The sequence below is a fragment of the Lipophrys pholis genome (assembly GCF_963383615.2).
Source record: "Lipophrys pholis genome assembly, chromosome: 8".
Lineage (NCBI taxonomy): Eukaryota > Metazoa > Chordata > Actinopteri > Blenniiformes > Blenniidae > Lipophrys > Lipophrys pholis.
This window is the reverse complement of record NC_137630.1, coordinates 17,333,987-17,347,051: the sequence shown is the minus strand read 5'-3', so window position 1 is coordinate 17,347,051 and position 13,065 is coordinate 17,333,987. Positions and strand designations below refer to the sequence as shown.

The 13,065-nt window shown below is 42.8% G+C and overlaps 1 protein-coding gene across 1 annotated transcript in view; it reads right to left on the bottom strand.

The window, feature by feature from the left end:
• Positions 1-13,065, bottom strand: part of nfatc2a (nuclear factor of activated T cells 2a) — a gene marked incomplete at its 5' end in the record, with an annotated part of 28,654 nt that overhangs the window by 3,706 nt on the left and 11,883 nt on the right. The window contains 3 exons of the mRNA XM_080470196.1: positions 7,918-8,628; positions 10,437-10,569; positions 10,673-10,728. Coding sequence (XP_080326322.1) covers positions 7,918-8,628; positions 10,437-10,569; positions 10,673-10,728 — 900 coding nt within the window. The remainder of the gene's footprint in view (positions 1-7,917; positions 8,629-10,436; positions 10,570-10,672; positions 10,729-13,065) is intronic.

Genomic DNA, 13,065 nt, shown 5'->3' with positions numbered 1-13,065 from the left:
TCTTCTCTTTCCTCAGAAGTGGTACTTTGTGTACTTTCTGCTGCTGCACGTCACATTCCGTCTTCTGCTCACAGAAGACTACATCCTGTTGCTTTTCTTGTTTAAAATATTGGCCGTCTCGCCGTGTTAATCTTGATTCCTCGCAATCAAACCTGATGAAAGCATGTCTCATCACAAGTTAATGTGAATGTGATCTCCCCAGAAGTTGGGTCATTATCAGGATTTGAATCTGCCTTCACCTCATTTTGTCAAACCAGACGCGTCCCACTTCCTGTGATATCTTTGAATACACTGAGCACGACGGCAGAGCTCCGGCCTGACGCGAGTGAGCCCTGCCAGTCTCCAGAGTCAATGCCATAATAAGATGTCGTTTTATTTTAACGGACCGAATGCTGAAACATTTCTCCATTAAAGTGTCACATCTTTCACCCCAGACTGCAAAATATTAGTCTCTCGTAAAGGCTGCCTGAAGTGCAGTAAAACTGTGCGTAACAGTTTCCTGCAGGAGGATGAAGTCCTCTGGTTTTGCGGCTGCTGCTTATTTTTAATGCTGCGCATTCATCTATTTTCTAATACGTGTGTAATATGGAAAACTCGCGCTGTGACCACCTGCGTCTCGCCCGTACTGCCACCGTGTTCTGTCTCAGGTAGTTCTGCATTAAACTGAAAGGAGTGACGAGCATGGAGAGCCTCATCTCCACACACGTGTAGAGCTGCAGTCGGACACACTACTGTACAGTGTGTGTGTGTGTGTGTGTGTGTGTGTGTGTGTGTGTGTGTGCATTATAGGCTGGTGCCACTGCTTCCACTGTGCCTCGGGGAACTCATTAGGCCCGATGAGTAATATAAGTATTTCAAAGTGGGCCAAAACAGCTTTTTCCCTGCAACCAATCCATTACAGAGAGCACCAGTGTCTGTGATCTCTGTCGCCATGGTAACGGGCTATATACTTAGCTCCTGAAGTGCTGAGATAAGAATATTAGCTTTTCAAATAGATATTTCTTTGAACTATTAGTCAGAAGGGTGGACGGGATTACTTAGTATTTTTGCAGTAAATATAGCTATAGAATTTTCAAAACATGAATGCATAATCCACTAAAGCAGAATTTATCACAGTTTAGTCTTGGCCACTATGCATATTGTGAATGTTTGTAGCTACCACTATTTTCAAGTTACAAAAAAAAAAATTCATCTGAATATTTGTACAAATATTAAGTCCTGAACTTTAAATCCAGGCTTCACTGGTTTAATTTTAGAGGCGCAGGAACGTTGGACTGCGGCCTTGTGTGTGTTCTATTTGAAACCTTGATTTGCATAGTGGGGAGGTGAAGGGTGCAGCTATTAAAAGTCGCAAAGATTCAAAATCAGACACCATCAAACCCACATGCCTGAGCAGATGGCATACTGCGAAGGAAAGGATAGAAAGGATTTTTTTAAATTTACTTAATTCTGGCTTGAATTCAATAGCTGTAACCGAAGTCTTAGGATAATATTTTGGATTCCGGCTTTAACTGATTTCTAAGTCAAAAAGATTAAATACACCGATTTATTTAAGTGTTTGCAATCTAATTAGGCAATCAGATGAAAAATGCTCTTCAGTCCAACAAGCTGATCCCTGTTTGCTTCTCTCACCGCCTCTCGCATGCCTGCCTGTCCATCTGATTATTTGCAGATGTGAAAGCAGCAGCCCAACACTGAGCGCGGTTTATAGCCGGGGCAGAATTTGAGAGCTCAGAAACTGCGGGAGCGGGCCAGCCCGGGTGCCGTGCTGTCGTCACAGCATCAGCGTCCCTGTTTATTTTAGCGTGTGGAGGAATTCCCTCTGACACCCAATGCCTTAAAGAAACTTTCATCTCCCCAGCGGTGGCACAGGATTTTTTTTTCCCTGAGTATAAAACTGGCTCAGAGAAGCAGCAGGAGCGCCACAGAGGGCCAGCATACACTGAGAGCTTTACTGATCCTAATGAAGGGTTGGCACGGAGCGGCTTTCTGAGGGAGGCGCAGGGAACACCCGGCCTAGTTTGTTCAATAGGTGAGTGTGTGGATGCTGAGATCCACTGCACCAATGAGAGAGAGAGAGAGAGAGAGAGAGAGAGAGAGAGAGAGAGAGAGAGAGAGAGAGAGAGAGAGAGAGAGAGAGAGAGAGAGAGAGAGACCCTGCTGTACAGTAGCTGACTCAGGAGCTGCACACGCCTGCTGTGAGCTGGAATGTGTGCATTTGTGTGCCTGCGACTATTTGCACGTTCACACAGTGCGTCTGCTTGTGCTTACAGTAGAAGTGTGTACGTGTCTCGCATACGACCGAATCAATTTAGGTGAGGCGCAGGAGATGACAGCACAAAACTGCAAAGCATGAAGAAGAAGAAACAAGAGAAAGTAGAGACAGACGGCGCTAATCTCCCTTTGATTTCTCGTAAATTGTACCTCAACATAAAGATACAAGATTAAAGTGATAATTAAGTTGCTTTTGGACTTTGCATCTTAAAATCTACTTTTCTAACTTATTACCAGAGTTGGCAAATGTATTCACATTCCACACACCACGGTGGGTCCCTGAGAAAGACCTCCCTCAGCTCCATTGTGGAAGCCCACTGCTGCCGGGGTGTAAAGTTAAGGTTGTATACAAATAGGATGTTCTCAATGCAGAGACATACTTTTCCCGAGGGGATCAACTGAGTAGAATTGTATTAAATGTTTGTGTACATCAAGACTTTGGTAAAAGTAAGTTGATTTGACTTGTTTATGTCTTCACTTCAGTGCAGATGGGAAAATACAGGTTCTGAGATTAACTCAAAAATATACAATGCCATTTTTAAGGCATCTTTAACCCTTCTCTGGACGACACACACACACACACACACACACACACACACACACACACACACACACACACACACACACACACACACACACACACACACACACACACACACACACCTCTGTTTGATCGTTCAAAATAGAAGGAGAAAGTACAGATATTTCTCCTCAAAATCTCTGCTTATGAGAAACATCTTTCTGCAACAGTGTTCGTTCATTCAGCAAAAGATCCACTTCAACCACTTCAGTCCAATTTATCTCCAGTGAGTTGTTATTAAAATGAAGCTTTAGCAGTCAGATTTTGACAAAGCCTCTGGTTATTAACTTTTTACTGTTAAGTGTGCTCGAATCAGGACAGGGGATGATGATGATGATGACGGGTCAGTGTGAACTTTACCACAAACTCAAACATTTTGGGAAATTAGCCTTATCTTCTGACATGTGTCACATTTTGTATGGATTTTAAATAGAATAGAATAGAATAGAATAGAATAGAATAGAATAGAAAGACATTGTCTTTCATCATCCAACTTGTCCATGACAAAAATATTGCCTCTACTTATGCAAAGAAGAATAAACCATATAAAACCATAAATGTGTGTCAATATTGACCGGAACTCACATAAAACCATCACCACTGGATTTTACATTGATTTTTTTTTTTTTTTACAATATTTGATAGACGGATATAAAACAAGCTTCACACGCTTTGACTCTGATTCATTTCTATACCGCTCTCTCGTACGTGAATTTAAATGATTTTTTGTCCTTCTTCACGGTGTGAAGCGAATAATCAAACAAATGGTCAAACGGGGTTGTGTTGTGCTTCCCACTGCGGTTGCTGTTGCACCGCCGTGTATTTGACGAAGCCTTTCAAATAGGATGGAAGTGAGCTGAGACTAATGCGTGTCCACCAGGCTGCTGCTGTGTGCTTTATCTTTCCTGCACTGATCCCGACCTGCTGGAACAATTTCACCTGCTCCACTGCCTCTGGGCTTTATTCCACACCCACTAAATCTACCAATTTCATGTAGATGAGGCATACAGAGAACTACAACACACATTTTTCACCCTTCGTGGTCCGAATCTCAAGGCGTGCTCTGACAGACGGAGAAAAGGATACCTGAGTAGATGTAATGAATGTAAATAAAAACTGGTGAAAAAAAGAGACGATGTGCAGTTGGAGGCATGGGAACGCGTGTGGGAGTGTCTGAGACGTAAAGCCTCTGAGTGGGCGAAGTTTTGGTACTCCACTTTCACTTCACACTTCACTTGTCACAAAAGTTGACACAGTTCAGGACCTCCAGAGATGCGACAGTTATCGACCACAACACCGAGACACTACCAGGATGTGGCATCACCTCTTTTCTTCATTAGAATGACTACGAACAGCAACACACATCCTGATGAGTAATGTTGACAATCTCACTTGGGTCACAAATGTGTTCAACGGTCCCGACTTATATGACTGTTCTGTGGTGTGGATCGAGCTTGAGCACCTTTCAGTAACACTCAGGGATTTTTATTTTTTTTACCACCTCACTTTGTTTTTCACTCCTCTTTAGATGTGTCCAGTATTGGAAAGTCCCTTCTTTTTTTCACAGCGAAGCAGCAAAGGTGATGTGAGTAGGTAGATTATCACGAGTCGGAGCGGAGAAACGAGGTTTACGTTAAACCAACAGACACTTTTTTTTTAAAGCATTACAGATAAAAGTTTTACATTCAGTGCACGATTATTGTCGTTCAATCGTTAATCACAGCTAAGAAATGAAATGTCTGCTCTCTCCCCAGAATTATTAGTCCGTTAGTATCTTATTCCTGTACAAAGCTGCTTAATATGCACCGACCCGCCACTAGTCGGAGCTGCAGAGCTCACTGCAGTTTTTAACCAGCGTAGTGGGGAGTTGAAGAGATCTCCCAAAATCAGAGTCTTCCTCTGCTCGCAACACCGAAGCTGTTGACATTGTTTGCACTGAGATGCTGCGATCCTGCCAGATCTGAGGCCCCGTTTCAACGATCACGATCGACTGGAAATGGCAGGAAAGTTTTCCATTCAGATGGCGACATTTTGCATTTTTGCCGTTGCTATCAAAAGAGACTGATCGGCAGAAACTCTAGGACATTATTAAAGTGGCTGATCTATTCGCAGCACATGTCCAGAAAAAACTACCAAAACCGCTGCGCGTGTGTGTAAAACTGCACATATCAGAAAAGTTGTGATGATTTCCCTATTTACACAGAGCATTTGGAAAACTTTGCACTCTGGAAGCCATTTTCAGAGATTTCAAAGTCGAACACTTTCACTTGAAAATGCAACTTTTTACAACAGTAACTTTGTTGAAGGCTTCTGAAATGCAATTGGACACGTTAAGCTTGTATACACTGTGCCTTTTCACCTTTTCAGATTAGAACTTGTTTAGGCTGTCGAGGATTATTCACCAGAAACATTTTTAGTATTCGCAGAGGGTCATTATATGGTCATAGAACCATGAGTCATTTGTAGTTCAGAGGGGTGAAAATCGAGTTATACCCAGTGATTGTTATTTTTATGAGAAGATTTCACGAGATTTCCAGAAAGGTGGTACAGTTTCTTTCTGGATTAAAAGATTAAAACTAATTCGAAAGCACCTCCATGGGAGGGAAAGACGGTTCGTCATCACCTTTTCATGATGGGAGGATCAAAGAAAGACCCCCAGTTTGATTGTTTCTCTAACTCCTTGTTAATTCACCCATTCACAGCTCTGTTGCTGTTTACTAGGGAGGGAAACCCTGAGAGTTCAATCCAAAAAACATAAATTCCATTGCTGGCCTTTTTTTTCGTTTAATTTTTTCCATTGAACCACACACACACACACACACACACACACACACACACACACACACACACACACACACACACACACACACACACACACACACACACACACACACACACACACACACACACACACACACACACACACACACACACACACACACACACACACACCTCCTTCCCCTTTCCTGCCAACTACCCTCCGCCCTCTGCTATCTTACAGGGATCAGGCTGGATTTCTGGAGGACAGCAGCTGCAAATAGGAATTTCTTGTGCCAGATTGGCAGAATGTCGTGGTCGGAAAAAAAGCTAATCCTCTGGTGGGCTCCCCCACAGAATCGAGGGGCACGAGGCCAAGGAGAAGTCCTGGCCAACTATAACAAACAAAGAGGCTTTCCCCAGTTCTCCCAGGCAGCACGTTCCAGTGTTTGACAATGGTTGCCATAGAGGTTGTTTTTCACTTCATAACAGTGTCAACATGTCCAGGCGGTCAGGAAAGTGACACTTTTTTCTCCCTCTCGCTCGGGCTTTAATGCATAAGGGGGGGGGGTAATTTCCTTGTGCGGGGCGGTGCCAGATGAACCATCGGACCAGCAGAGAGGGCAATGTTGAGCAGAGAAGCACCATGACAGCAACAAACAACTTTTAAACCTCATGTTGAGACAAAAATGATCATTTTATCATGAAACTATTGCAGAGAGTTCGAATGAAATCTATGATGATGTGGGGGGAAGAAAACCTAACATATCACATCATAATCAGTCAGAAATGCACAATTAAAAGTCATTTATATTATAGTAAATGTTAAAATAAGCTACTCCATGTACGACTAAAGTAACACACTGAAAGAAACTGCAGTAATATTAACTCCTCCACTAATTCAATAATAAAAATGAGTTGTCATGGTGGTGGCCTAACAACTCTTACAATAAGTTCATATTTGAAGCAAAGACACACGAATGTTAATATTTCCGAATGGACATCGTCCAATAAACAAGAGCTTACTAAATTGTTTGGAACCATTAATGCAACAGCCTGAGCTAAAGCAGATGTAAGACAGCAGCTCTGCAACTCTTTTAATGTACACCATCGCTCACAAGCTCACAGAAACTTTAGTAATCTTAATCGTATTAGAATAACTACGAGAGCATTACCGCGAAAAGCAGTGGTTTCATCGTATCTTATTACTTTCTAACATTTTATTTGCACAATTGATTGTTTAATTTGAAAAACTAGGGTTAGGATTTCACATTCAGAATCACTTTCTTGGCACTCACAAGCCCAGCAATGTACTTATTGAGCTATATGGCATGTATATTATAAAGAATATATAATACAGTAATAGAAACTTAATTAAAACAAATCCTAAACAAGAAGGGAACCCCGCCATGAAGCCTTGTGCATGCAGAAAAAAGAAATCTCTGTAGCAACCTCCACAATTTTTACAGCTTCTACTGAGCACTACTGTACGACTACATCACGTTTTACTTGCAGAACAAAATAACCTACATTATGCTGTCACTTCCACTGGATTTATGTGCATTGGGCACGTTTTTTCCTCTTTTCACATTGTCAAGATAAATGTTTCAATCTGGGTTGCTGATGTGGAGGAAAAGCTGCTTTGCCAATGAGCAAATGGGCAACACACAGCGGTGTTTATGTGATTATGAGAAATGTAAAAGGAAAGTGTTTGAGGCTTTGGTCCGATCTCATTGCGGACTACCTTTGTTGAAGAAATGTGAGGAAACGTTAAAGGGTTAAACACGGAAGCAGTTTGCAGAACCTTTAACTCCAAAACAAGGGAGAGCCACAACCTCGTGCCCGCCGCTGGATGTGGCCTGACATTAATTCTCTCGGAGGGTAATAGGGTTGACAAGCATAAGTATAAACATATGACTCACGATCCTTGTTATTTCCACCTTGAATGGAACTAAACTACCCCTCCTGGCGAGGATTGTTTGAACAGTGCGAGCTTGTCGTGTTGGCTTTGTTGAGGAGGATGCTATAGCACATAGATTGGATCAAGATATGTGGAAAAAAAAAAGAAAAAAGGAGATGGCTCAGATACTGTAAATATCCTTGAATTGTTCTGTGGAAAAGACGTATCTCTGTTTGGAAGTCTTATCTATTTCTTTCACAAAAGGGAACCCAATGTATCCACCACTTCGCCGGCCTGCTTTCTTTTTCCACGTCGATACACTTCACAGATAAAGACTCACACTGAGAGTGACACAGCCAGCTCTCCCACACACACACGGAGTAGAAAAGCATTAACTTACACTCACCATCATCTAGGTAGGCCTGGTCCAAGTTCTCCTCTTTGACTGTGACTCGCCTCGGCCCGTCCCCCGAAGCCTCTATCTGCCCCGTCCCGGCCGGGGTGCGACCTTTCTGCTGCCCCTTCTGCACGTACGGCTGCTGCTGGATCACGGTGGGGTAGTGCTGCTGCGGGTGGCTCACTGCGATGGGGGCCTGCGGGGGGGTGGGTGAGTGGGCCGCCGCCGCCGCCTGCGGGGAGTAGCTGTCGCAGTAGATGACCTGCTGGCTGTCCGGCTCCGGCGTGGCGAGGGCCTGGGGGTCTCCGGCCCGGAGCAGGTGGTGGTTGGTGGGAGAGAACTGGATGATGGAGGGGTGCGGGCCTGCGCCGATGGGACCCACGGACTGGGCGGGGGACCCCGTGTGGACCAGTACAGACCGGTGGGGGTCGGGAACCATCCCTCCGGTCTGCCAGAGGCCGGGGCTGCCGCTCAGGGCTTTGCCCGCACGAGAGTAGACGATGGCCGGACTCTGCTGCTGGAAGCGTGTGTCCTGGTTCGGGAGGCTGGAGCTGAGGCGCTGGCAGGACGCCATGCCGGGGACCAGGCCGTTGTCTGGGTGGAGGGCGCCGCGTGGGTTATGGTAGTAGGAATGAGGGGATAAACCCAAGATCTGAGGCATGGCGAAGCCCATCTGCTCTGCTTCATACTCATCTAGAGGCTCTGTCTTTATGGAGGAAGCTGCAGGGAAGAAAGAAACTATTTTTAGAAGGCAGTCACATTTGGCTGGAATCGACATTACTCTCCTCCGCTAAACAAATCATTAAAGAAATTTACTAGATAGTGAAAGTGACACTCTGTTTAAGTTTGAAGAATAATATACACTACTGTGCAAAGGTCTGAGCCAGAGGTGAAAACATCGCAGAGTCTGTGGTCTCATTTTGTAGCAAAGGCAAATGATCCCAAACACACAGTTAATTTCATTAAGAGTGCTATGTTGTGTAAAGAAGAACAGCGAGTCCAGGAAGGGCTGCTGTGGACCCCAAAGACCCCTGAAGTTGAGTTTCCCTGCCGAGTTTCACAAAAAACAAAATGAAATCTTTTGGTTTTGAAAAAAAACTGATCATGTGCGTTTTCTTAATTGATTTAAGAACAAATCCAACATTTTGGGTTTTGAAAGCATTCTACAGAATCCTTCTGCCACAAACCTGCCTAAATCTTCTGCACAATCTTATATATACATTAACAAAATAGACATTTTTATCTGGTATGGTGGAGGGGCTTGACATCTCCACCTCTCCACTTCAGGAAAATGAACTGTACTACACCAATACATGTTATCGAGAGGCATCAAAAGCACTCAAAATCCTTATTTAAACTGTTACAGGGCCCTTATTTAAATACTCCCCTCTCAGGAATGTGTGATAATTCACTTTTTACACAGTTTCAAGTCAATAAACAATGCTATGATGAAAAACAAAATACCAATTTCTGAATTCATTTGAAATTCTTCCTGTACTTTTCTGGTATCGCATACTTTTTATTTAATGTCTCATTTGCACCAAATGAAATAAGCCAAATATGACTCATAAGAAAAAATGTTGTTGAAAAAGTATCAAAGTCCATCTAATTAATACTTCAATAAGATTTAAAAGAAAGTATGAGCCACTTCAGGCAAAGTGACATGCTTGTTTGATTATAGAATATTTAGACTTAAAATAAGAAAAACTAATAACTTTCATAAACTCTCAAAGCTCCTGCGATACACACCGCTGTTGTTAGTTTGCAACAAATGTAAACAAATGAGGAAGTTGAAACACGTATTGATGTAACTTCCACTGATCGTCCCTTGTGTTTTTTTTACATTTTTATGTCTATTCATGTCCAGTACTTTGGTTCCGCTGTGGTTGTTTTTGAAGTCTTCCTCAAATTGACTTGAGCTGAGTAACTTTCTCACACATTCATTCATAAACTTTTACGGCTCCAGAATGAACTCGTTTCAAGAAAAAAGTACTATTATTTGTGTTCAAAAACAAATTACTTAACAAAAGTCCAGACCCTTGAAAAATGTAATTAAGCATACATACTTTACTGCCCCCTCTGTTGATTACAAGCTTTTTTCCCCCAAAGTGATCTTGCGATAATGTCCTTGCCTTCAGTAAAAGATACATTCAAACACGATTTCTTCACTGAAGTTGTTTTATTTGCTACTAATGTGAAGCTTAAGTGGTCGGATTTAGACAAAGATGTCTGTCGTTTTCAGCAAATGTTCCTGGAGTCGGGAGGAATACACTGTAGAAACAGAAGGACTTACAAAATCAAATCTACTAAAGTAAGCAAAGTAATTTAGTAATACTCTGTTGTGCTTTATTAAACACAGTTGCTTTGCTTTTCTTCCTCATTTCAGTTCTTTCTCTTTGGGATCCTGTTCTAGGTGGATAGAGGAAATGAAAACCAACGACTAGTATTAAAAAAGACTAATATGTGTTTTGTTTTGGGTTTTTTTTTTACAGCTGAATGAAAGCAGACAAAGTGATCTGTGTTCTTACATGCCAGTGGTGTGTAGGTGAAGTGCTGAGGCTGGCTGCGCTTCCTCTTGCCATTGATGACGTAGAAGTTCACTTTCACTGAGTGGCAGACGGACGCGTCCCGGTAGGACGGCACCTCCACAAACAGCATGCTCTGTAAGACAGCGCTCTATTATGTACCGGGGCGGCACCGTGTTTGCTGTGTTTCACAGGTCTGATAAAGAGTGTTTAAAGAACAGTGCGACTGTGACACGTACGGGCTGGCTCTTATCTTTGTCCACCGTGGCTTCCATTTCCCAGATTTGTTGCCCGTCTAGAAAGAAGTGGGGGGGGGGGGAAAAAAAAAAAAAAGAAGTGAAAAAGTGCAAACTCTCCACAATGTGGCGATTAACTCGGCCAAGTAATGCAGGCTGATTGTTTCAAGACGCGCTCAACGGGGTTCAGCCTGCACGCTTGGAAAATGGTGAATGCAAACAAAGTGAGAAATCACCTTTTCTTTTTGAAAAAGCCTTCAGATGGTTGTGGGTCAGACCACACTGGATCACTTCGTAGCTGAACTGCTATAGATTTAGACTTGTGGGACAGGTTTTTGGTGTTTTGGATGTTGTTGTTTACTCGTTCTGTTGAAGTCCGGTGGTCTATTACAATAACTCGAATATGAGCATAAAGCTTAATTTTTCTGTTTTCTGGGAATTTTATTATTATTTTTTTCTTCATATTTTAAATGGTCTGGCAGTAAAAGTGAGGGGATGCGTGTAAGATCAGATCAGTGGCGTTATCATCGGGATATAAGGGTTAAAAAAAAAAGAGTTTTTCCTCTATTAACTGTTTTTTCTTACTTTAGATTCTTCTTTCTTTCTTTATATTTTATTTGAAGGCAAAGTGCTGCGAGAAGTTGTAATTGTCCGAATATAAATTAATGAAATAAAATGTAACTTTTCAATGTTTTGTCTTTCTTTGTCCATTTTGAAGCACTTCACATACTCAAAGGCAGTGAGCCATAGTAGATTGTGTGTGCAGATACATTGCAAAACCACTTCCTCTTTCACTATAGAGAAGAAAACTAAAGATATAAATGATCCCGAGGTTCACCTCAGATACCATAGGGTCGTTAATTGATCACACATGGGCCTGTGTGCTCTCCGGATCTGTGCTGACAGCGAGTTAAAGCGCAACGTCAGCTGGGAGGTGATGAGAAGTGCAGGTTTGAGCGCTGCTCCGTGTTACATCACACTTGATCGTCCGAAGCCGTTGCTTGGGTGCAAAAGTTGAAAACAAAATGTGGACTGTCGATACAAACGCCACATGCCCGCACACATGACGGAACATGTGGTGCAGCGAGCTCTGTTTGAATGTTACTGTAGGTGGGAAACCCTCTGTCAGATTGAAAACACATGGCTTGAATGAGTCAGCAGAAGGAAAGGGGGATTCCACACGTGCTGCCAGCTTTTCTTTTCTTTTTTTGTTTGTCTTAATTTTATTTCTATGATCAACTTTCTCCACTTCAACTACAGAAACGTGATGGCTGCAGCTCTCCTGGCAGTTGCATTTGTTTGCATTTGTTGCAATTCCACACTAAGGGATACCCCCGTCTTGTTCTCCCTCTGGAGATAATTGTGCGCGGAGGTGGAAAAATAAAGAGAAGAGGGGGAGCTGGAAGAGGGAGAATCTTGGCTAGGCCGGGGACGCTTTCCTTCCCTCCATACAGCTCCCCTCCATCCAAGCACAAGAGTCAGGGGAGCTCCAGCCAGAGGCAGCTGTCTCTTATTCAGAGGGAGGATTTCACAGCCTCACTGGTCCAGAACTTTGTGTCATACAGAAACTCTCCAAAACAATGGCAATCCCTCTTTGCGAGATTTCTTTTTCCGTCTCTGTCTTACTATCCATTACTGTGGTGTGTCGTAACACAGCAGCAGGGAACCCCACATATGAAAACAAAGAAAGAAAAAGCAAGGGCCCTGCAGGTCCAAGTTTTACGTGAGGTAGGCCGTGCTGGCTTTAAAAAAAAAAGAAAAGAAAAGCGAGGAACTCCACTCTCAGCAGTGGAGCCGGTGAGTCACAATATCAGACAAGTGCAAGTATTTAACCTTAACCAACAACCCCAATGAACCTTTGAGCAGCAGCTACAGGCAAACGGGTGAAACAAGTTCACATCAGATTTGCTCTTCTTTTGTACGACTTACACTACTTCAAGTAAAGAAATGACATTTTCAGTGCATTTTGGCACAAGAATGGTGATTCTCTCAAAAAGGGCTTCCAGACAACATCTTTTTTCAAATGTCTCCATCTGAAGAGGGGAAACGTAATATATTTGTGCTGCTCACTCTTTTGCTTTTAACAGCAGCTCTCCAACAAAGTTCAACACTTCATACATCCTCATTTGCATAAAAGTGGAGACACTTTTTTTTTACACACACCAGATACCAAATGGGCCAATATGAACAATATAGGCACTTTCTTATGAGCAAAGGTTTATAGTGTGTTCCATTTCTTATTGGAACTCAGAATTCTTTGTTGTTTTCAGGTTTTCAGACAACTTTCAGATCTCGAGCCTGCATCCCTTAAGATTTGGTTTTCGGGTTTCAGCCATGACTGTCTCAGTTTACGTAGCTCTGACCTTCTGACGGTGTCGTCCAGGGAAGTTCTGTCC